At 49.8% G+C, this 20,747-nt stretch overlaps 1 protein-coding gene across 9 annotated transcripts in view; it reads left to right on the top strand.

Annotated features, from left to right (window-relative positions):
* Hcf (Host cell factor) overlaps positions 1–20,747 on the top strand; it is a 65,783-nt gene that overhangs the window by 26,112 nt on the left and 18,924 nt on the right. For all 9 annotated transcript variants that reach the window (XM_089572087.1, XM_089572080.1, XM_089572082.1 and 6 more), the window contains 6 exons: positions 1,033–1,205; positions 3,010–3,186; positions 9,022–9,313; positions 10,504–10,659; positions 15,159–15,412; positions 17,795–17,924. In XM_089572087.1, the coding sequence (XP_089428213.1) occupies positions 1,033–1,205; positions 3,010–3,186; positions 9,022–9,313; positions 10,504–10,659; positions 15,159–15,412; positions 17,795–17,924 (1,182 nt within the window). The remainder of the gene's footprint in view (positions 1–1,032; positions 1,206–3,009; positions 3,187–9,021; positions 9,314–10,503; positions 10,660–15,158; positions 15,413–17,794; positions 17,925–20,747) is intronic.

The raw sequence follows: 20,747 nt of genomic DNA, 5'->3' as shown, positions 1-20,747 counted from the left end.
TAGATGAGCGCGGCTAGAAGCAGCCGCCCCGGCGCAGACGATGCGAGGCGCGAGCTAATGTTAATCATTCGCGCAGCAAACTGTGACCAAGCGCAGCCAATGGGCGCTGCGGCGGTGAAGAGAAATCGTTGCCTCTGAGATCAAGCGCGGTGTTAAGGGGGGACACTGGTCTTGAAAAGAAAATTTTATTAATTTAGTCATAGTTATGAAATTTTCAGGGCACATGTATTTTTGTGCGCTGATTCTAGATATGTCATTTAATTTCATGTAAAACAATTCCTTGAGCACTTATGCACCTTTTATGCAAGTATTTTGCGGAGAGTTTTGAAGAAAATTTGCTGCAGGAAACTCGCTGAAATGTATGCCATTGGGTTCTCTTGACACCAAGGAACACAATAAGGGTAAAATTATCATCCTGGCTCTCATAGAACTTGAGTAATAGGGTACTGAAGCTGCCACTTCAGAAACAGGAATACACACTTTCCTTCTCATTTCTGAAGCGACAACTTCAGAACTCTATAACTTAAGTTCTGTGATAGGCAGGAAGACAATTTCACCATTATTGTATTCCTTGGTGTCAAGAGAACCCAATGGCATACATTTCAGCGAGTTTCCCGCAGCAAATTTTCTTCAAAACTCTCCGCAAAATACTTGCGTAAGAGGTGCATAAGTGCTCAAGAAATTGTTTCACATGAAATTAAATGACATATTTAGAATCAGCACACAAAAATACATATTCCTTGAAAATTTCATGACTGTGACTTCGTTAATAAACATTTTTTTTCAAGACCAGTGTCCCTCCTTAAAGTACCGATGCTTGAGCTGGTCACCGAGGCCATGAGAAAAACAAACGCGGTACTCCCACCACCCGAGAGATGGCGCTCGCATCTCTTTGAAATGAAATCGGCGACAGAAAGGGGCCGCATACCCGGAGCAAGTTCTCCGACTGTGTTTGTCTAGAAACGTTGCCCGAGGCTGATGAAAGTTGAGCAACCCTGGAGCAGTGTGCGGACATTGCTTGCGCGTGTGCAGGAAGTCCCACGGGGGGTGCAGCGGTGAGGCTGGCCGCACCTGGCACCCTGCTCAAGGCAGGCACTGCGGCTGGAGGCAAGCAGATCATCACGGTGCACAAGGGGACCGCGGCCACATCCCAGCCCCAGATAGTCACCCTGGTGAAAACGACACAGGGCGTCACTCTGGCCACGGTGAGGAAGAATCGCTCTGTGCGATTTAGAATTGCAGCAATGCGGAGGTGACAGTGGACAGAGGAAGAAGCACTGCTTGAGCCAAGGCTCAAACAAAAAGTGGTTCACTACAGACGGGCGAAACTGGCATACTCTTTGCCATTGTGTGATGTAGCTCAAAATATGTTTAAATTGGGCAAATTAGTAATTCAGCGAGGATTAATCTGCACAGATTAATCAGAGTAATCATGCATCAGATTAAGCATGTTCCATGAAATTGTAGGGGGGCCCATAAACAGCCGAATAAGCTCATTGTAGTAACTTACCTCGTGCATGGTCCTTTTTTCTGATGTTTAAAGAAAGCCTACAAAATATGATAACTGCACTCTTGCGTTACCATACTGCCTCTACCGACTTTCAGCCAGTGTGCACTCAGTTCACAATTCTCTCGATGGTCGTCATCAATGTTAGAAGATTGAATTGGATGGCGGTGAAAGGAAAATTTTCCATCTCTCAACTCTTACATTTTTTTATCAATATATACAGTTGCCGACTGATTTTTCATACTCGGCGGGACCCAGAAAATGGTCAGAATAATCGAACAGTTCGAAAACTTCGGGAAATTAAAAAAATATATCTGAGAAAAATCGGCTTTCAAAATAGCAGAAATCACTGCTCCTCAAGTTCCGCCTACAGGCAATAATATCTGAAGCCGCTGTGGTGGCTCAATGGTTATGGCCCTTAGCTGCTGACTCGAAATACTCGGGTTTGGTCCCAGCCGCGCTGGTTTAGTTTCATTGGCGGTGAAATTCTGGAGGCCCGTGTGCTGAGCGATGTCAGTGCAAGTTAAAGAACCCCAGGTGGTTGAAATTTTCGGAGCCCTCCGCTACGGTGTTCCTCATAGCCTGAATCGCTTTGGGACGTTAAAGCCCATAAACGAGACCAAACCTGACTGGACCTGAGTTATAGTCATGCTTTCGTCATGTCCGCACCCTCTCACGTCATGATACCAGACAGTGCACCGCCGCCGCAAGTCATGTCGCGAATGAATGCACTGCGTGAAGCAAGAACAATCAGTTGGCATGGGGCAACGATTCTCTCGAAGACTGAGAGGTAACTCAGGGACAACTCACGGGAACATAGGAGCGGAAGCGAGCGCCTCCGAATGCTCCCCTCCCCCCCCCCCCCCCCCCCTGCCCCTCTGCAATCTACCGCCTTAGTTGTCCAGCATTGCAGGTGATGTAGTCCAAGCCGCAGCGGACGCTGCAGCTGTCCTGTTGTCCCAGTGTGCCATTTTCAATGCAAGCGCGCACTCTTCATAGGCAGTCTCAATGGCAACGGTAGAGAACAGATAGTCAATCCTATGCAAGCCAGCCTGTCCGATTCACTTCGTCAGCACCTGCCGTTTCTGTTTAAATCCAAGATGTCGCCTTTCACGGGGGTGGAGAATGGGTTGTTTGTGACAGCGATGCCCGCTCGTGTCTATATTAGGCCGAAATAACAAACTTTCGGTTGAAAAACGATCCCCACAGTATTGTTGCCGCCTATTTTAGTCCGAAAAATCACAACTTTTAGACTCCACAAAGGCCGAAATATCGGTTGTGAAAATCTACACGTCCCTGTGAGTTGCGCGACTGTTCCTCATCGAGGTCTGAAATATCGCGCAAGTCCGAATTATTAAAGTTAGAAAAATCGGTCGGCTACTGTATATGTTCTCCACTCCACTGTTAGCAAAGCCACAAGGAGCCGAGCAGTCGCTAACAAAAACTGAGTGGAGTTGCCTTCAATGTCCCTGCACTGACTTGTGCCTTCCCGTGCACTTCAGATGCCCAAGGTGAGCCTGATCCAGCAGGCTGGCAAGGCGTCGCCGCAGGGCAAGGTCATCCCTCAGGGAGCCACCATCGTCAAGCTGGTCACCACACAGGCGGGTGGGACTCCGGGCAAGCCCACCCTGATCACCACCTCGCAAGCACAGCAGCAGCCCACCCTGCTCGGTCTGACGGTGAGCCTGCCGTCCTACTTTGACAGCCACCACGCGCTGATTTGCTGCAGTGTTTGCTTACCCAGCATGTTGCTCATGTACTGTTGGCAGATAAAATGGTGTGTACCATGCATCATTACCGTATAATGCGGAATATAGGTCGACCCCCTTACCTTGAAGCAAAAAAGTCAACATAAAAATTATGAGGCACAAAACTTCGTTTTATTCACTGATGCCACCAGACTCGTCGCCTCCTCATTCGTCCGAGCTGTCTGAGCTCTCGTCCGAAGACGACTGCTTCGCGCTGGCTGCGTCCCACAGCATGTCGTCCTCGGTACCGTCCAACGAGTTGCTAATGCAACATTTCTTGAATGCCCGCACCACCATATCGTCGGGCAGCGAGCGCCAAGCCTGAGCCACCCAGGTGGCCACAGTGGCGAGAGGCGGCCTGCGCAGCCGGCCGGTGGGAGGGTTGTCGCCTGCCATCCACTGATTGTAGAGTTCACGCACGCGGTCTTTGAAGGGCTTATTCAGCACGACGTCCAGTGGCTGAAGTGTTGAAGTCATGCCCCCCGGAATGACAACGAGCTTCGTCCTCCCGTCACGTCTTCTCCGAGACGCCAAAGTGTCGCTGGGCGGACATGTTCCCATACTCTTCGGCGAATTCGATAACTTTTTTTTAAACACCACGGTGAACTGACGTCGAGTACCGGTACTCATTTTGCGGGCTGTCGCGAAATTAATACGTTACAATGCCAAGATCGATTACCGCCGTCAACGTTTAGCCGCGTCGGTTGACAAAGAGGAAGGAAAGAATCGTCAGCATGGAAGCGATAACGATGCGGATGCCAAAATGTCCGCGGCTCGCACATGTTGCCAGACGACTATTCAGTTTGTGCCAAAGGCCGGTATATAAGTCAAGGGGTGACCTTTTGGTAATATTTTTCGGAAAAAACCTCGACCTATATTTTGCACTATACGGTACATCGCCTGTCACCCTTGTGACGTCTTTCTGCATTGTCACCAAGCAGGAACGATGTATATCAGAACGAACAAATTGACAGTCCTCTGGATAAGTCAACTCCTCACCTGACTTGATGGGAGGTGCTGGCATAAAATGCCGAGGTACTGGGGGGGAGTCTTGACTGAAGCTCGAGTGGTGTGCACCACTTTTGCTTCTCACTGTGCACTCGTGACAAGCTAACATGAACTGATGGATCGAAAACCAGAGTTTACCGGTGGCTTCATGCAGCCATGAGAACCTGAACCAGCAGTAGAAAACCACCACAAGAGTGCTGCTTGCACCGGATATTGGGTGGAACGACCCCGAGGTGGTAATGCTCATGAAGACTTGTTTGTGAAGCTTAGTGAGAGAAGCAAAACGTAGTGAAAAAAAGTGCGAGTTGCAAGTGCTCAGTGACATGTCATAGGAATGACGCCATGAAATGCAACAGAGGCACGCCCGTTCAACTTGCCTAACAGTTTGCTCTCTAAGCGTACTTGTCTGCTCTCTCGCAGACATGCTTACCTCATTCTGTCGCATTATCTGCACTTTCATATTTACAGCACAGTGCCCTTCTGATCATGCCGGTAAAAATGAATGACTTTCATGCAGAATTGAAATGTTTCGTGCAGCTGAATCTGGATGTAACGTACCTTCATGTAGTGAATTCTTCGATATTGCGGTTTCTCAGTTCCCCAGTGTCGCCTTTCAACCGCATGTATTTATGAGCGCAATGTAATGAAGGTGTTGGGGCAGTTAACCTTGATAAAATGAACTTGCTATGTTATCTGTTAGCTGGTACGGTGTTACTCGAAATTTGGCTGTACCACGTGTAACGTTCAGGTGACAGAACACACACAGCCACGAGGAAAGTCTACGATTGCAATGAGTGAACACATTGACACAACTCGCTGTGATCGAACGTGATCGGAGGCTCCCCGTGACAAACGCAGCAGCCTCCACAGCCTTCGTTTTTTTCAACGCCTCGCCAAATGGCATGCTCTTAAGCGACACAGATCGGGTTGTGACGAAGGTGCTGGATGAGCACTGTATGCCCATTGCTACCCCTTTCTGCTGCTTGCGTGATTCCGGTGCCGCAAAGCGAAGAGTCCGTTTCCTAGGGCAACGGCAGACCAAGAGAGTGGACACGCGGGAAGAGGCAGGTACAGTGCAAGCTCGTTAATTCGATCCCCGTTAATTCGGCAAATCGGATAATTCGACGCACACGCGAGGTCCCTACAATTATACATAGGAGTCTATGAGGCGAAACTCTCGTTAATTCGAACAAATTTTGCCGTGCGTCGGTTAATTCGACTTCACTCCGCAGCCCGCCAAGCCGGTGCGCCAAGAACAAAAAGAAAAAAAAACACTGCCACGAGCGGCGCTACTGTACGACTAGTAGGCCATTTGTATGGTCATCGTCATCAGCAGCTGAGAGAGGGCGAGGGAAGCAAGGTTAGAGGCAGCCGAAGCGGCCGGCATCTTTCTTTGTGCTATGTTGTGTCGCAGCAGTCGTGTTGGTGTCGTCCGCTTAACCCTATCGACAGCAAGTCTCGTTTTGGCGCGTGTCGTCGTTTCCGCGTGTTCTTGCTGCTACGATCACGGTTATTTAACCGTAAGGCAGCACCTTTTTTGGTAATTGTGCGCTTTGTCAGCGTGTTTACTGCGCTGCTTTTGAGTGGGTAGCGCGCAGTGCCTGCGCGCCTCGCCTTTGTGTCCTGTCAGCTGACCGAGGATGCAATAATTGAAGTGACAGGCGCTGCCAACGACGATTCGTCAGAAGGTGACAATTGTGAGCAGTTGCCCCAAATGCCGAAGACAGTGAAAGAAGCCGCAGAACCCTTGTCCGTGCGGGATGACTTCTGTGTAAAAATCCGTGACGGTGCGTGTGCCGCGGAGCGCCTGGCAGCTGTTAGAGCTATCGTAGTCGCTCAAGTTCGCTCGAAAAAGCAGACGACGATAAAAGATTTCTTTGCCAAATAAAGGTATGTCCTGTTGCGGTAAACATTGTTTTTTGTTGCTCATTCAATGATTCGACTATTTTTCGCGGTCCCGTCAGTGTCAAATTAACGAGCTTTTACTGTACTTGCCCTTTACTTGCCTCCCCTATTCTCTCCACCGTACTTGTAGCAGCGTCGTTTGAGCAGCAGTGGAGAAGGCTTAGATTATGGTTGGTGGCTGCCGCTGCAATACCATTCATTATCAGTGTGACCACGAGATGTTTCTCCTCGTTTATGGCCGAGTTATGATGGCTTACTGCGATCAACGTTTGCTTGGTGATTTTGCCTTCGTTTATTTGTATATTGGTTTCTATCTTCAATTGTCCTTTCTAGTCTTCACTTGAAATCTGCATGTAATGAAAAATTGCGGACTTCTCTCAATTGCGTTATATCGATGTTGAACTGTATTTGGTATACAGTTGAATCCCGGTACAACGAACGCCGCTTCAACGAAATTTTCGCCACAACGAAGTAATTTGCATTCCCCGTGAAACCCCCATAGGACTTCATGTATTAAAATTTCCTCAAAAACGAAGTACTTTGCGAGCACGTGTTCGCTTCTACGAATTTTTTTTGCGAATTTTCGCGGGTGAGTGGCCCCTCCGTCTTGTCTTTCTTCAGAAGTTGAGTGCTGAAGAGCGACTTTCCCGTTCCCGCCGTTAATTTTTTTGCATCACAGACTGTTGGGGGGGGGGGGGTGGGGGGGGGGGGGGGGGGTACGCGCACTCAATCGCACATCCTCCTCGCGCACACCCTCGTGTGCTTTTTTTTTTTTTTCTCCCGATGCCCACGTGATTTTTGAAGTGACGTCACGCCCCGCTCATTGGCTCTTTGCTGGGCTTCTTCGATTGATGTAGCTCGCTGTCATGGTGCTCGCGGTTTCCTGTCAAGCACGAAAGCGCGTCATGATCACTTGCTAGCGGTGTTGGCTGGTAAGCGTTCGCGGCCTCCAAGCGAAGAGGGGCTCCTCGAAAGCGCGTGTAAAATGCGCCAGCGCACGCCATCTGCTAGCGTCTTCGGCCGCGTCCTCCGTGGCCGCGTCGTCTGCTAGGCACCGAGCGCGTTTCAGGCAGTCTGTGTGGACCGGTGGGCGGAGCCATCGGTGGGCGGAGCTTCGTGTCCTGTCGGAGAAAAAAAAAAAAAGGAAAACGCGAGAGTGCAGGAAGACGCCCACTCCGCTTCACCATTTCTTCCTTTGTGTGTGCACCGTTTAGCGTGGTCTCGTCGCGTCTCTGCTCTGCTGAATTCCTAGGATGTCGCCGCCGGCGGCAGCAAGCCCGCGAGAGCGCCGTGGTAGCACGCAGCGGTGCAGATGCGATGAGGCCCGACGGCTCTCGAAACGATGTGGGGGAGGAGGCAAGTAGAGGAGGTGGTGAAAGAAGGAACGGAGAAGAGGAGGAGGAGAGGCGGCGTTGGGCGAGAAGAGAAGAGGAGGAGGAGAGGCGGCGTTGAGCGAGAAGAGAAGAGGAGGAGGAGAGGCGGCGTTGGGCGAGAAGAGAAGAGGAGGAGGAGAGGCGGCGTTGGGCGAGGAGACATATGCAACGCCAGCCCAGGATCAGCCCGAGTCTGCTGTAATTTCTCGACAACGAAATTCCGCGACAGCGAAATTTTTCCTCCGCCCCGCCGATTTCGTTGTGGCGGGATTCAACTGTAAAAGGTTTCAGTGGCTCCGGAACTGTGTCCTTGTTTCTGAGTGCTCCGAGAACTGCTCTCAAGCTGCAGTTTACTGTAGCGTTGCTGCATTTCAAAATCTTTGTGTTCCACGTAACAGCTCCCCGGACAGCTATGTCACCATTGGTCGAGTGTTCGTAAGGGTTCATAACGCAGACACAAAGGCTTCCACTCAAAGACCCTGTATGCTTGGGCAACCACCCCACTACTGTAAAAACCCGCGTATAATACGAGGTTTTTTTTCCATAATTAGCGTCCTAAATTTCCGCCTCGTACTATCTGCGGATCCGAACAAAAATTTTCGAAGTTGCTCGATGTTTTGGTTTCGTTTTTGCGGCATGGCTACGGCTTGGCTTTGCTATTGGCGCGTGGCTACGGCTTGGCTTCGTTACTCTCGACAAACGAAGTCACGACGTCGTTTCTTTGTTGATCCGTTGGGTGCGCCGGGGGGTCGAGGTGTGCCGTGCGCCTGTTGACAATGCACGTGCTCGCATGTAAGGCACGCTTCGTGAAGTGGATATTGTTTTAGGAAGCACGATGTCACGGTATCGAAAACAGCACTCGGCTACTTTCAAGCGATTTTAGCTGCGAAGAACATCGGCAACGGTGCGGCCGGGAGGCAGTTTGGTGCCGTCGAAGGAAGCATTTGTGGATGGCCACAGCAGAAAGAAGCCCTTTTCGCGTGCTGCGGAACGCGACGAAGCTTTCGCGGCCGCTTGATGGTTGTGTAAACAAACCGTTCAAGGACGCAGTCAGGCGGTGCTACGCAGAGTGGATGCGCTCAGGTGAGCCTGCAGTGACGCCAAACGGGCGGCTGAAGCGGGCTTAAGAAGTGCGGCATCTCGAACGCCCTCGATGGCACGGAAGATGAGTACATTTGGGATGATTTGTCGGACAAAGAAATGTCCGAAGAAAGCGCTACTGAAGAAGAAAGTAATTGAAGTGAAGTGCGGGATGCGATTTGAGTAAATGTCTTCTACGAGCTTGTTACTCGTATTATACGCGGGTGAAACTTTTTTTCCCCATTTCGCGTCTCTAAAACTTAGCCTCGTATTATATTCGGGTTCGTATTATACGCGGGTTTTTACGGTACATCCCAGAATGGTTGTTTTGGAATGGAAGCGTCTCCTGGGCATTTTTCGTGTGCAGCAATGCGCTCAACTGCGGGACACGGTCTTGCAGGGTGCAGCGGGCAGCCCCAAGGTGACCATTCTCCGCACGCTGCCCAGCAACATGGTGACGGTGGCGAAGGCCGGGTCCCCTGCCTCCGTGGCCACGGTTGGCAGCGGTGGCAAGCAGCAGCAGACCATTGTGATTGCTGCACCCAAGGGAGGCGGCCAGCCAGGAACGACCAAGCTGCTGACGCAGGCAGGGGCCAAGGCGGGCCCCGGTGGCATCCTGGTGGTCACCACCCACCCACAGGGCAAGGCCACCGTGGTGGGCACAGCTGCTGCCACTGTCGAGGCCGGCAAGGGTGAGGAAACAATGGGAGTTGCCGTGCCCTTTCGGGTCTCACTGTGACAGTGAAATAGGGGATATTCAAAATTCCACAAGTGTGCTTTCCCTCATAACAATGTTGCCCCTAACAAGATGGCCGACTTCGCTATAAAGGAACTACATGGGCTTCAGGACAGGCGCTATAGGTGTGGATAGAATGTAAGAAACGTATTTTGGAAGAATCAAACAAAAAAAACCAGTCTTTCTTGCTTTGTTTCAGCTGGAAACGCATGGTCCGCCATCTTGTTGGGGGCAACATTGTTATGCGGTAAAGCACACTTGCGGAATTTTGAATATCCCCTATTTAGGCACTAAAGAACCCTGAAATAGGCAGGCATCGAGGCTCTGAAAAATATTGAAATAGGCGCTGTAAAGCAAAAATAGGCGCTTTGAATAATACTCTTCATTCATAAGCACAAGATTTGTAAGTCAAGCACGGAGCGTACGCAGTCCTCAACTGAAGCAATAAAGCGCATTCTCAGGTTTTCGAACTTGAGGCTCCTTAGGTTTTCGCTAAGCATAGCTTTGTACTTTAAAAGGCTTCTTTTGACGTCACATGAAGTTAGTGGCGCGAACCTAAAACATGAGAGTCGATAAAGGCTTAGGGCTTCTGGTGATATGGCCGTATCGTCTCCGCGTAGAAAGTCTCTGATTTGGGAAATTGTTTCTAGGCATCTATTTTTTTCTACCAATTGTTGCATCTTCGTAGAAGCAGTAGTGCCCTTTCCTTCCAGTCCCCGAAGTGCTGCGGTACTTCTGCTGCTACCTTCAACGATTCATCTATTGAGAGTCCAGCCTTTTCCAACTTTGTCATCCTTTCCGTCAATGTTTAGAAGTTTGCAATGATGTATGTCAGGTCTCTTTCCAAACTCGCCTCTTGCTACGTTACACTGCGTTCAAGTTACAATTCAAGAAAAATGTTCAGCGAGACCCGCGCCTTTTTTACCTTTCACCATACATAGACAGTCCGAGGACCGAAGTGCCGGATTTAGGCATTTATAGGCAAAAAGTACGGTTAAATAGGTAGATTTTCCTAAAAAATGACAAAGGCAGGCAAGTGCAAAAATCCTCCGTTTAGGCATTTATAGGCATGTTTAGGCAAATGCCTAATTTTCCGGGCCCTACTGTCGTGCTTTGCTGCGTTGCCTGATCAGCCACTATGCGCAGGTGCCAAGACGACGTCGGTCAACGTGCTTCCACTGTCGGCAGGCGGCCAGCTCAACTCGGTCACGTCGCCGGGCGGAGTGAAGATGATCGTGGTTTCATCCGCAGGCCTGACCGGCCAGCAGGCGTTCACACTTCTGACCACGGCAGCTGGCTCTCGTAAGCACCAACTTCAGTGGTTCTCAGCCTACTCATTCTGTTTGCCCGAGATTTGTGTTCCCTTATTTCTTGCTGCTTCCCTTATTTCTTATGCTTGACCCCTCACATTCGCTGGGGGTGGATCAATCCCGTATTGTGGATTGCCATGCTTTTGAAATGTCTTGTCGACGAATGAAAAATTTAATTCCGCAGTAAAAGACCCGGAGTATGTTCATCGATACATTTTGCAGGGGCAAATTGCAAATCTGCGTCCGTTCCATGTCCCCCCCGCACGCTGTTGTTCTATATTGTTCCATACCCTCTGTGTTGGCTGATAAAGCGACACTCGTATTGGTGCAGTGAAAAGGAAGCTTTTGTGGTATTCTTGTAGCTCATTGTTTCTGACAAAAATGAATAGGAAAACAAACAACTTTATGAAGTCATTTGTAATTTAGTAACGAGCAGTCGCTGACATGTGTCACATGAGTTACTATATTTACTCGCGTAATGGTCCAGCAGCATTAGCTTTTCTTAGCGCGTTACTCAGTTTTGTGCCATCCACAGCACAGACCCTGGTAGCGCTCGAAAATGCTGCACGCTGATAACATCACGGCGTGTTTATCTTTTGACGAGAGCTCCCGCGGGGGTAGCTTGCACCCTTGGCATGAGTGCCGGCGGCGGCGGCCCGCTTGCCGTGGTACTGCGCGCCCGGCTAAGCCAGTGTGTACGCTTACAAAGCCACTGAGTGATTGAGCTTGGGAGAGGAACTCAGCAGTTCAAGCCAGGACGCTGTGAAACATCCTCTACAGTGAAATGCTATGGAGAAGCAGGACCTTTGACCCCCCTCCCCCGAGTGATTTGTTGAGCTCGAGAGCGAAAATGCCTAACCCCTCTCACACGCCAGCTAATGCTGAATCCAAAAGATTGTGAGCCCCTGCTTTAGGACATTGTAATGTTGCTGTTTCCTTTTACTTTGTATATGTCAATATTTGTTTTTGTTATTTTGATGTGTTGGTATCTCTCTTGTAACAATTCCCTTTTAGTTTACTCTTGAGCCGCCGCAGTGGCTCAGTGGTTACGGTGCTCGTCTGCTGACCCGAAAGACACGGGTTCGATCCCGGCCGCGGCGGCTGAATTTCTTTGGAGGAGGAAATCGAGGCCCGTGTACTGTGCGATGTCAGTGCACGTTAAAGAACCCCAGGTGGTCGAAATTTCCAGAGCCCTCCACTACGGCGTCTCTCATAGCCTTAGTCGCTTTGGGACGTTAAACCCCATTAACCAACCAACCAACCAACCAACCTAGTTTACTCTTGAGTTTATTCTCCTGTGCATTTTTGGTCCTAGCATTTTTTTTTTGCCCGCCTAGCATTTTGCCCCGCCGCAGTGGCTCAGTGGTTACGGTGCTCGTCTGCTGACCCGAAAGACACGGGTTTGATCCCGGCCGCGGCGACTGAATTTCGATGAAGGCGAAATTCTAGAGGCCCGTGTGCTGTGCGATGTCAGTGCACGTTAAAGAGCCCCAGGTGGTCGAAATTTCCGGAGCCCTTCACTACGGCGTCCCTCATAGCCTGAGTTGCTTTGGGACGTTAAACCCCAATAAACCAAACCAAACCAAACCATTTTTTTTTTTCGTGCAGGAACTTGTTTTTGCATTCTATTTTGTTGTCCTGGTTCTTTAATGTGTTCCTGTTGCTACAGTGTCTGCTTTACTCTGTGTCCTTTCTAAGCATTTCAAGACTCATCCACGCTGGCAAGTTGTTGCTTGACCAGTTTTGGTTGATTTGTTATGATCAATTGCAACTTGTTCGGGGCTTAGCAAGCATGCCCCAATCAAACTAAACTGGCCACATGAACTGCATGATCCACTTATGTGAACATGGGGGTGTGTGTGAATATTGAAATTTTTGAGTACGAATCAAATATCTGCTCAGTAAGACAAAATTATTTCAGAAGACTGCCGAAAACCTTCGAATTACGCGGGATTTCGAATAAACCGAATTCGAATTAACGAGGTTTTACTGTAGTTGACCAAAACGAGGTGACGGAGCCCAACTAGGAGAGTTATGAAGGTGACAGGACGAATGTCATCAGTGCAGGCGTTAAGTGTATAACACACTATAGGAGGATGAAAGAAGAAACTGCGCTCTTTTGCATTGTGATTGTTCGAAAGGTGTGTTCAGCCATCTTGTTCACATCAGGTGTCATATGTGGGAAAGCCCACTTGCGGAATTTCGCATCAGGGCAAGCATGTCGGCGTCTGAATGCGATCGTCCCACACAATAAATGTCAGGGAAGAAAGTGAACAGGACGCATTTTTATCGTCTTCCTGGCACTCTAAAACTCAATTGTAATTTAATTTTCCCAAGTATGTGTTTGTGCCATGGTCAAATTTATGGTTGGTTGGTTTATGGGGTTTAACGTCCCAAAGCGACTAAGGTTATGAGAGACGCCGTAGTGGAGGGCTCCGGAAATTTCGACCACCTGGGGTTCTTTAACGTGCACTGACATCGCACAGTACACGGGCCTCGAATTTCTCCTCCAAAGAAATTCAGCCGCCGCAGCCGGGATCGAACCCGCGTTTTTTGGGCCAGCAGCCGAGCACCATAGCCACTGAGCCACCGCAGCGGTTGGTGCGTTTAATGGTCGCTGGCAGATATTCGGATATTCTCGATTATAAATTTCTCAAATACGAATGTGGATCGAATGTCAATCATATTCGATTCGTATTCAGAATTTCAAATATTTGCATGCTCCCTCCTGTTAAGGCATTTTCAAATGCAATGAAAAGCCCTTTAAGTGCAAAAATGCTTTCTAGTTGGTTATCTGTGATGGCATCTTCGGCAAGCTTGCACTGAAGTTGCCCCGAAACCAAGGCAGTACGCAGGATGCATGGTAGTGGAGCCCTGTGTGTGGCACCGGTGTAATTTCTTGAAGACAGAACGAGGGGTGACACAAAGAAAGTGGCACCACAGTGCTTGTGGGCCCTTTGCTTCCATTGCGTTTGGAGCTGTAGAATGTTTATACCCTTCCAAGCGGGCAAGTTAAGTGCACTTATGGAGAGTGTACTTCGCTGTAAGTACACTTTGTCGCATCTAAATGACGCAAGTGGAGCGTCACTCGCAGAAGAGTGCACTCTGCTAGGAGTGCGTTCACGGACCACACTTTGCTGGCCGAGTGTGTAGCCTCGACACCAGCGGTTCCAATGGTACAAAATTTGTAGTGCATAAAAAGTACTTACAACTTTATTTTACGTGCTATAACACTGTTTTCAGAAAAAAGTTCGTTGGTTATAGCTACAAGCAAAGCAACAAAAGAAGTAAACGTGATCAGATGCAACATTGCTGCCCACCGCCGTCTTGTTTGTTGTCAAAATTCTGGATGGTCTTGGCTGGACTTTGCTTTTCTTCTGTTTTTACTTTTTTTTCATCGTTAAAAATTGTTGAACCTTGTTTTATTTGCGCTATCACGTTAAGGAATCAAATATTATGAGTCTTTTTTTCTTTTCCATCGTTCTGTTCAGAAATTCCACTCATTTTCTGTCGCCATTTTTTTTTTTTACTACGAGTGCACTTTGCTTTCCCGTTTAGCACCGCGTAGCCCAAAGTGTCACTCGGGATGCCGAAGCGCACTCCCCGTAAGTGCACTTAATACCCCTGTCACACGGGCACTTTCGATCCTCATTGAGTCAATGCTCATCGAACTCAATGCAGATCGACGGTTGTCACACGGCCACTTTCAAGCGCAATCGAGCTCGATCCTGCTTGACTCGATGCCGGCCCCTCAAGAGTGCTTGAGGTTCCAAGCACGATCGAAAGCACTCTCGCTCTCACGAAGCTATAAAAATAAACACTAGTTAACTAAACAAAACTACAACTGTTGTTGTTGTAATTGATTAAAATGCAAGACAGAACATTTTCAGGCACTACGCCTGCTTATATGCAAACATATTTATATATAATCTCAGCACCACGCTCCAAGCTTCGCCGTCAGTGTAAACAACAAAGATGGCGTCCTCCTGCTCGTCGACGCGCAAACTGTGGAGCGAGCGCGAGACAGCCGCTCTCATCGACTGCTGGCTAGACCGCCTAGATAATTTGCGGCACCAGAAGAGAAACGCCGTAGTCTACGCAGAAATCGCGGAGGCGTTGCGGACCCTCGGGTTCCATCGCACAATAGCAAGAGGTGCGTCTCACGTCTGGCTACGGATTTGGCTGCCGCTGCCCCCGACTGCACAGTGTTGCCGGACATCACCTTGTTATGGCTGTTGGAGAAACATTTGGCGCCACCTAACACACATGAGGGAAACTTCTCAAGGAGCATTGAAAATGGCCGTGTAGCACCGGATGTTTCGAGCTTGCTCGAAAATCTCGATGCAGATCGAGTTCAATGAGCATCGAAAGTGCCCGTGTGACAGGGGTATAACTTGCCCGCTTGACAGGGGCACTACACTCAGTGCGGGCATTGGTGTCAACACCTGACAGATGGCGTGGGACGTTTGTGTGTGTGCATGCTCTCTGCAGGGCCTGGCCTTACGCAGTTGACGAGCAGCAGTGCCCCCATCACCATCACAATGCCGGCCGGCCGAGGCCGGGGCGCAGCGGCTGGCGGCGGCCAGATAGTGGCCCTGCCCGCCCAGGGGCTGCTGCCCAGCGGTGGAGCCATCACCATCCAGACCAAGCCGGGTGTGAGCCCCGCCCAGAAGGTGCTCACCATCGTCACCACCACCGGCTCCACCAGCAGGCCGGCGGCCGCCCCCATCACCGTCGTCACGCAGGTACCCCTTCTGGAGTACTACTTGCTGTCGCTACACCATAGCACCGCTTGAAACTGGCAAGAGCTTGGGGAAAGCGGGGAGCTTTGATTGAAAGGATATTACTCCCTCTGTGCTTTGCTTGGTTTTAGACACTTCAGCTTCCTTATTATGCAATTTAAAGGGACACTGAGGAGAGCACTATTAATATTTTTTTTATAGTAAAATCCGGTAGTTCGGCATGTCATGGCTTTGTTGCCACTTGGCCGGCAGCGAAAGATGCATTTATTTCTAACAAATTTGGATTCGAAGTTGAAAAAGTTTTTCCCGCCACTCTGATTCAAACTTGGGATTCTCCTATGATGACACAGGACTAAGTGACGTGAAACATGACGTGCGCATGACGTACCGCAGACTCCGTGATTTCTGGCCGCCAGCAGTGCGGGTATGGTGGCTAGCATAGTGCGGCCTAGCAGCAGCCGAAAAGAAAGCTACTGCCGGCCGCACATTGAAGGCATCTATCGGCTATTGCGGCTGTCGTTACAGTCGCTTCGATTACGTTTGCACTGGCGTTTTGCCAGCGTTACGATAGATCTCGTTCTCGAAGTCGTCAACGAAGTTCTCGCAAATAGACACCTTTAGCATACCGTGTACCTTGTTACCGCTAGCAGAATACCAGGAGCCCGCCTACCGCTGGAAAACAGGCGCTGATTGGTCCCGATGCTTCAGGAGCGAGCGTAGCTGCCGGGCACGTGGCACCATCTGGCGAGGTCAAGGACATTTGCGCATGCATTGGCTGCGCCTCAGGGATTTGTGGCTTCTCGGGTCCTAGAGTTGCTAGAACCATTGGTTCTAGCAACACTGCTTTGTCCTATGACGTCATCACGCTTGTACTTGCGAGTTTGGCCTGTGGCGGCGATACCTGTATTTTGGTTCTTGCTCTTTTCTACGTTACAAGAGCTTTGTTGTCAGTATGAGTGGCGTTTTTGTAATCAGGAGCTGGTATTCTGTCGATACAAGCCAACTTCAATTTCTCCTCAGTGTCCCTTTAAACCTGGATGTAATGAACCTTTGTGTAATGAATTGATGTATTTTGCGAAATTTTTCAGTTCCCCAGAACCATTCCTGTTTCGAGCCCATGTATTGGCGACTTTCATGTAAAGAAGGCATTGCGACAGTTGGAGTCCATTTCGATGGTGATGGAATGATCGATGTTGGACAAACGACAGATTGATGGTGTTGATCTTGATGTCTTCTGATGGTTCGACGATCCGGTGACACGTTGCGGAACAAACTGGACAACTTCTTTGGGATGCTATGCACCTTATTGCACAGGCGCTCGCCAGCGACCTGCTCAGCCGGTCTCCTCGTTCTCTCTCGATCCCCCCCCCCCCCCCCCCCCCCCCCCCCCGTTCCCGCCAGAAACGCCCTTAAATTTCATTGCCCAGCATTCTGGGGCCCTTTTTGTAGCCAATAGGAAATACGCTCGTCAGAGTCAATCGGGAGAATTTCGTTGGAGTCAGTAGCACGCCAGTGCTCACGGGGTTGTTGTCTCACGAGCACCGCACCGCTTGGTTACAGCACAAGGCACAAACAAACGCACAAAAACACCAGCGAAGCACAGGGAAGGCGAACACCCAGTCCTAACTGCGCTCACGGCCCTGGTTGTGCTCTCCCCTTCGCTGCTCGTCTCTGAGGTATCCCGTCTGTCACGTGGTCTGCCATTAAAAGTAATAAATTTGCATGCGACCCCCTCTCGAAGCCCCAGGGGTCCGCGCGTTGGCTCTGTTTTGCAGCTCGAACGCGACCTTGCTAGGCCTTGTCTTCTCGCTGCTGGCTAACTGTCGTTCTTGCATGCACTTTACCACATTTGTATAAAACAAGCCCATTCGAATGGCGCCGGGGTGTTGGCCGCTCGAGGAACCCCAACAAAACGCTACGAAGAAGACGAGGAGGGCCAAGGTGCAGCTGCTGGTTATGCGCTTTTCGTGATCTCAACTGTTGGCCTTGATGGAAAGAACTCATGACACTTATCGCTGAGCTGTACCTTGTGGTGTTTTACTCTGAATTCAGCCAAACAATGCGCAAGTCTAATAATAATAAATACCATATAAGATGGGACGAGGGTCTTAAAACTTTTTCTATTTATTAACGTATCTTCCGAAACTTAGCATGCGGGGATATCATCAAATGCTGATTTCTGATGTGCATTTAGATTTCAAATATCTCACATGGAAGGAGTAAGAAAACAAATGTTGGCTACTGCATTCAGTTAGAAGCCTGAACTGATAACCGCATTATTCACTTCGGGTATTCAAAATGTTTGAACATTGACACAACCCTCGCTGCACAGCCTATCCTGTTCTCCCTCCCCGGGTTAATGCTGGCGTGTATGACCTCTTGCAGGCATTGAGTGGCAGCCTACCTGCAGTTGGTGGCAAGGTGATGCTGATGGCTGCCGCCAGCCAGCCGGATGCTGCTGGTGGAGGAGTCACATACACCACGCTACCAGCTTCAGCTCTGGTCCAGGCCGCTGGTGAGTGTGCAGTGCACTGAAGAAGCTGCCATGGTTTGCGCTGTGTTGTCATGTGCACCCTTGCAGTGCTCACTTGTAGTACAAGTACAGAGGGCAAAACACATGCCTAGAACAACCAAACTCTGTTGACCAAATGTTTAGGGGAATCCCCCAAGGTGGAGTAGATTTGTAATAAGGGAGTAATTACTTGTTGACGTCCACCCGAGCGCAGCCTTTGTAGCCGTGTGGCTGCGCTCGGGTGGACGTCAACGAGTAATTACTCCCTTATTACAAACCTACTCCACCTTGGGGGATTCCCCTAAACATTTGGTCAACACTGTTCCCACTTCGAGTTATTGATCAATTCGCTCTCGCCCTACCATAAGCTTGCTGTCCCGGTTAGCTCAATTGGTAGAGCGACTGCTCCGGTGTAGCGGTGGTCCCGGGTTCGAACCCCGGACCAGGACGAATTTTTCTTTAACTACGAAGTTTCTGAGAAAGCTGTATAGCTTTCCTTTGTAGCCGTATGGCTGCGCTCGGGTGGACGTCAACGAGTAATTACTCCCTTATTACAAACCAAACTCTGTGTTCCGGAGCTCCCAAAGCCGCTGCGACCAAGAAGGCAAAAAATGACGATGAAGTTCTATGAGTTTAAAAAGCACATGTTTACATCCAGACCCTTTTTAACCAAATCTTATTGCTAGTTATCGCGTGTTACGCCCGAAACCCACTCAGAGCGTGTTCTAGACATGCGTTTTGCCCTCTGTACAGTAGAATCTCAGTGATACGAATCTCACAGTACAGTATTCGTATAACCCGAAATTCGTAGCAAGGGGCGAAATCTGCACTGGTGCAAATCTGTTTGCGATTGAGGGGATTTATTTACAGCTGCGCGGCCGCTGCTTGGGGCTTGCGAATGCGTAGTGCGCAACTGGTGACTGCAGAGCCTCTGGCGTCGTGCGGGTCGTGCGAACTGGATGTCGCTGCTTAGTGCTCGCAGGAGTTGTCGCAGTTCCCGCATTTGGGACATCCGAATTTTTGCATATTTTACACAGTGCACTTCAGCCGGGAATCTCAAGAATTCGTATAGTTAGCAATTGTATCATCGAGATTCTACTTTGGGTCGTGTTGCTCACTACGATGCCCAAGCGTAGTTGGGGAGGGCTTGTGGAAACTCTTATTTTGGCATCTCTTCACACTACAATTGAGCCCGGATATATTGAACCCGGGTATTTTGAATTATTGGCTATACCGAAAACACAGATTGCTCCCTTCAAAATACTGCATAAAATTGCAGTCGACGACCGATTTTTCGGACTCTCTAGGGACCGCGAAAACGACCGAAAAATCGGGCAGTCCGGAAAATCAAATTTCACCGAAAAAATCACAAACTTATTACCACTATGCCGGAGAAAGCGGCCAATTGTATTGCACACATTCTAAAGCTCCTCATGACTATATTTCGCCACGCGAAATACCGTATAAACGCGTATAAGGGCCGCGCTTTTTTTTTCGCAGATTCGAGGGCCAATTTTCGGGGTGCGGCCCATACACGCGATGTGCGAAAAAAATTTTTTTCTAAGTAAAAACGCACCAACCAGGGAATGAGCGACACTTATTCTACGTTCAATCGTCACTCGCGAAGTATTTAGACTCCTGAGCTGGTGCTGCGCTCTGGTGCACGCTCATGCCAAAAGAAGCCGCGCAGCATGTCCTCTGTCAACGCGTAGCCGTTGTTCCGAAATTCCATCACATAGAGGAGCAGCTCTTCTTCCAGTTCAGGAAACTCGCACGGCTTGACTCGGAAAGCGCGCTTTTTGCAGCTTGTGTTTCTCTTTTGGTTGCACCATCATCGGATGCACTTCTCGGCCACGTCGAATTTCCCGCCCGCCGCACGCTTACCGACCGCGTTCGAGAGCTAACTCCCAGCCGTGTAGCTCAAGGTGCTTGCCCATCGCGCTAAAACTGTGAAGCTCGGCGGCAGCACGCGAAAGCCACTATCACGGCGAACGCGCTAACACGCATGCTAACACGCATGCTAACACGCCACGAAAGGCTGGAGCTGGTGATACTTATGCCGATGTGAACAGCGGAAAATCGCGACGGAGAAAAAAGTTGATGATAATGATCACGGCGCCATCCATAGACGGCACTTGGAAGCTCCGGTGCGCGCGCGTGGCCTTCGCGAACGGCGCAGCGCCGGAGCAGATCGCGGCCGCGATATGATCCGGCGGCGCGCCCGAAGCGCGCTTCGATCGCGGAGGCGACGGCGTGCGCGTAGCCTCCGCGATCATATTCGCGTTCCGTGTTCGGGACTAAAGACTCGGCACAGATGAGTTCCGTGAACTCGGACTACGTTTCAAGTTCGTGCGGCGGAAGACATTCAAGGACAGTACGAATTCGAAAACACGCGAGCGCAATGTGCCGACTCGCGCAGAATTTCAGCGTCGCAAGAGGCTCCCTTTAAGCTTGAATTTCGTTTTGTTTGATCAAGTTTTCGATATCTCCTGCAGTCTGAATTAATGAGGTTCCACTGTACAACTTTTGTTGCCAAGTGGCAACAAAAGTTGCCAAGTGGCAGCTTTTTTTCCGTAGCCCTCCATCTGTAGCACCGATGGAAATAAAGATTTGATTTGATTTGATTTGACATTATATGGCGGCTTGGGTACTGGCGGTGAGTGCGAACGAGGTCCGAAAAATCGAGTGGTCAGTTGCGGTGCGTCCGAAATTTCAAGCGCTCTTACACATTGGCTCTATGGGCCATGTCGCGGTGCCGCGAAAAAGTCCGAATAATCAAGCATGTCCGAAAAATCAGGCGTCCGAATTTTCGGTCGTCGACTGTAT

The sequence above is a fragment of the Amblyomma mixtum genome, chromosome 2 (genome assembly GCF_055824585.1).
Source record: "Amblyomma mixtum isolate Tamu chromosome 2, ASM5582458v1, whole genome shotgun sequence".
Lineage (NCBI taxonomy): Eukaryota > Metazoa > Arthropoda > Arachnida > Ixodida > Ixodidae > Amblyomma > Amblyomma mixtum.
This window is presented reverse-complemented; position numbering and strand designations above follow the sequence as displayed.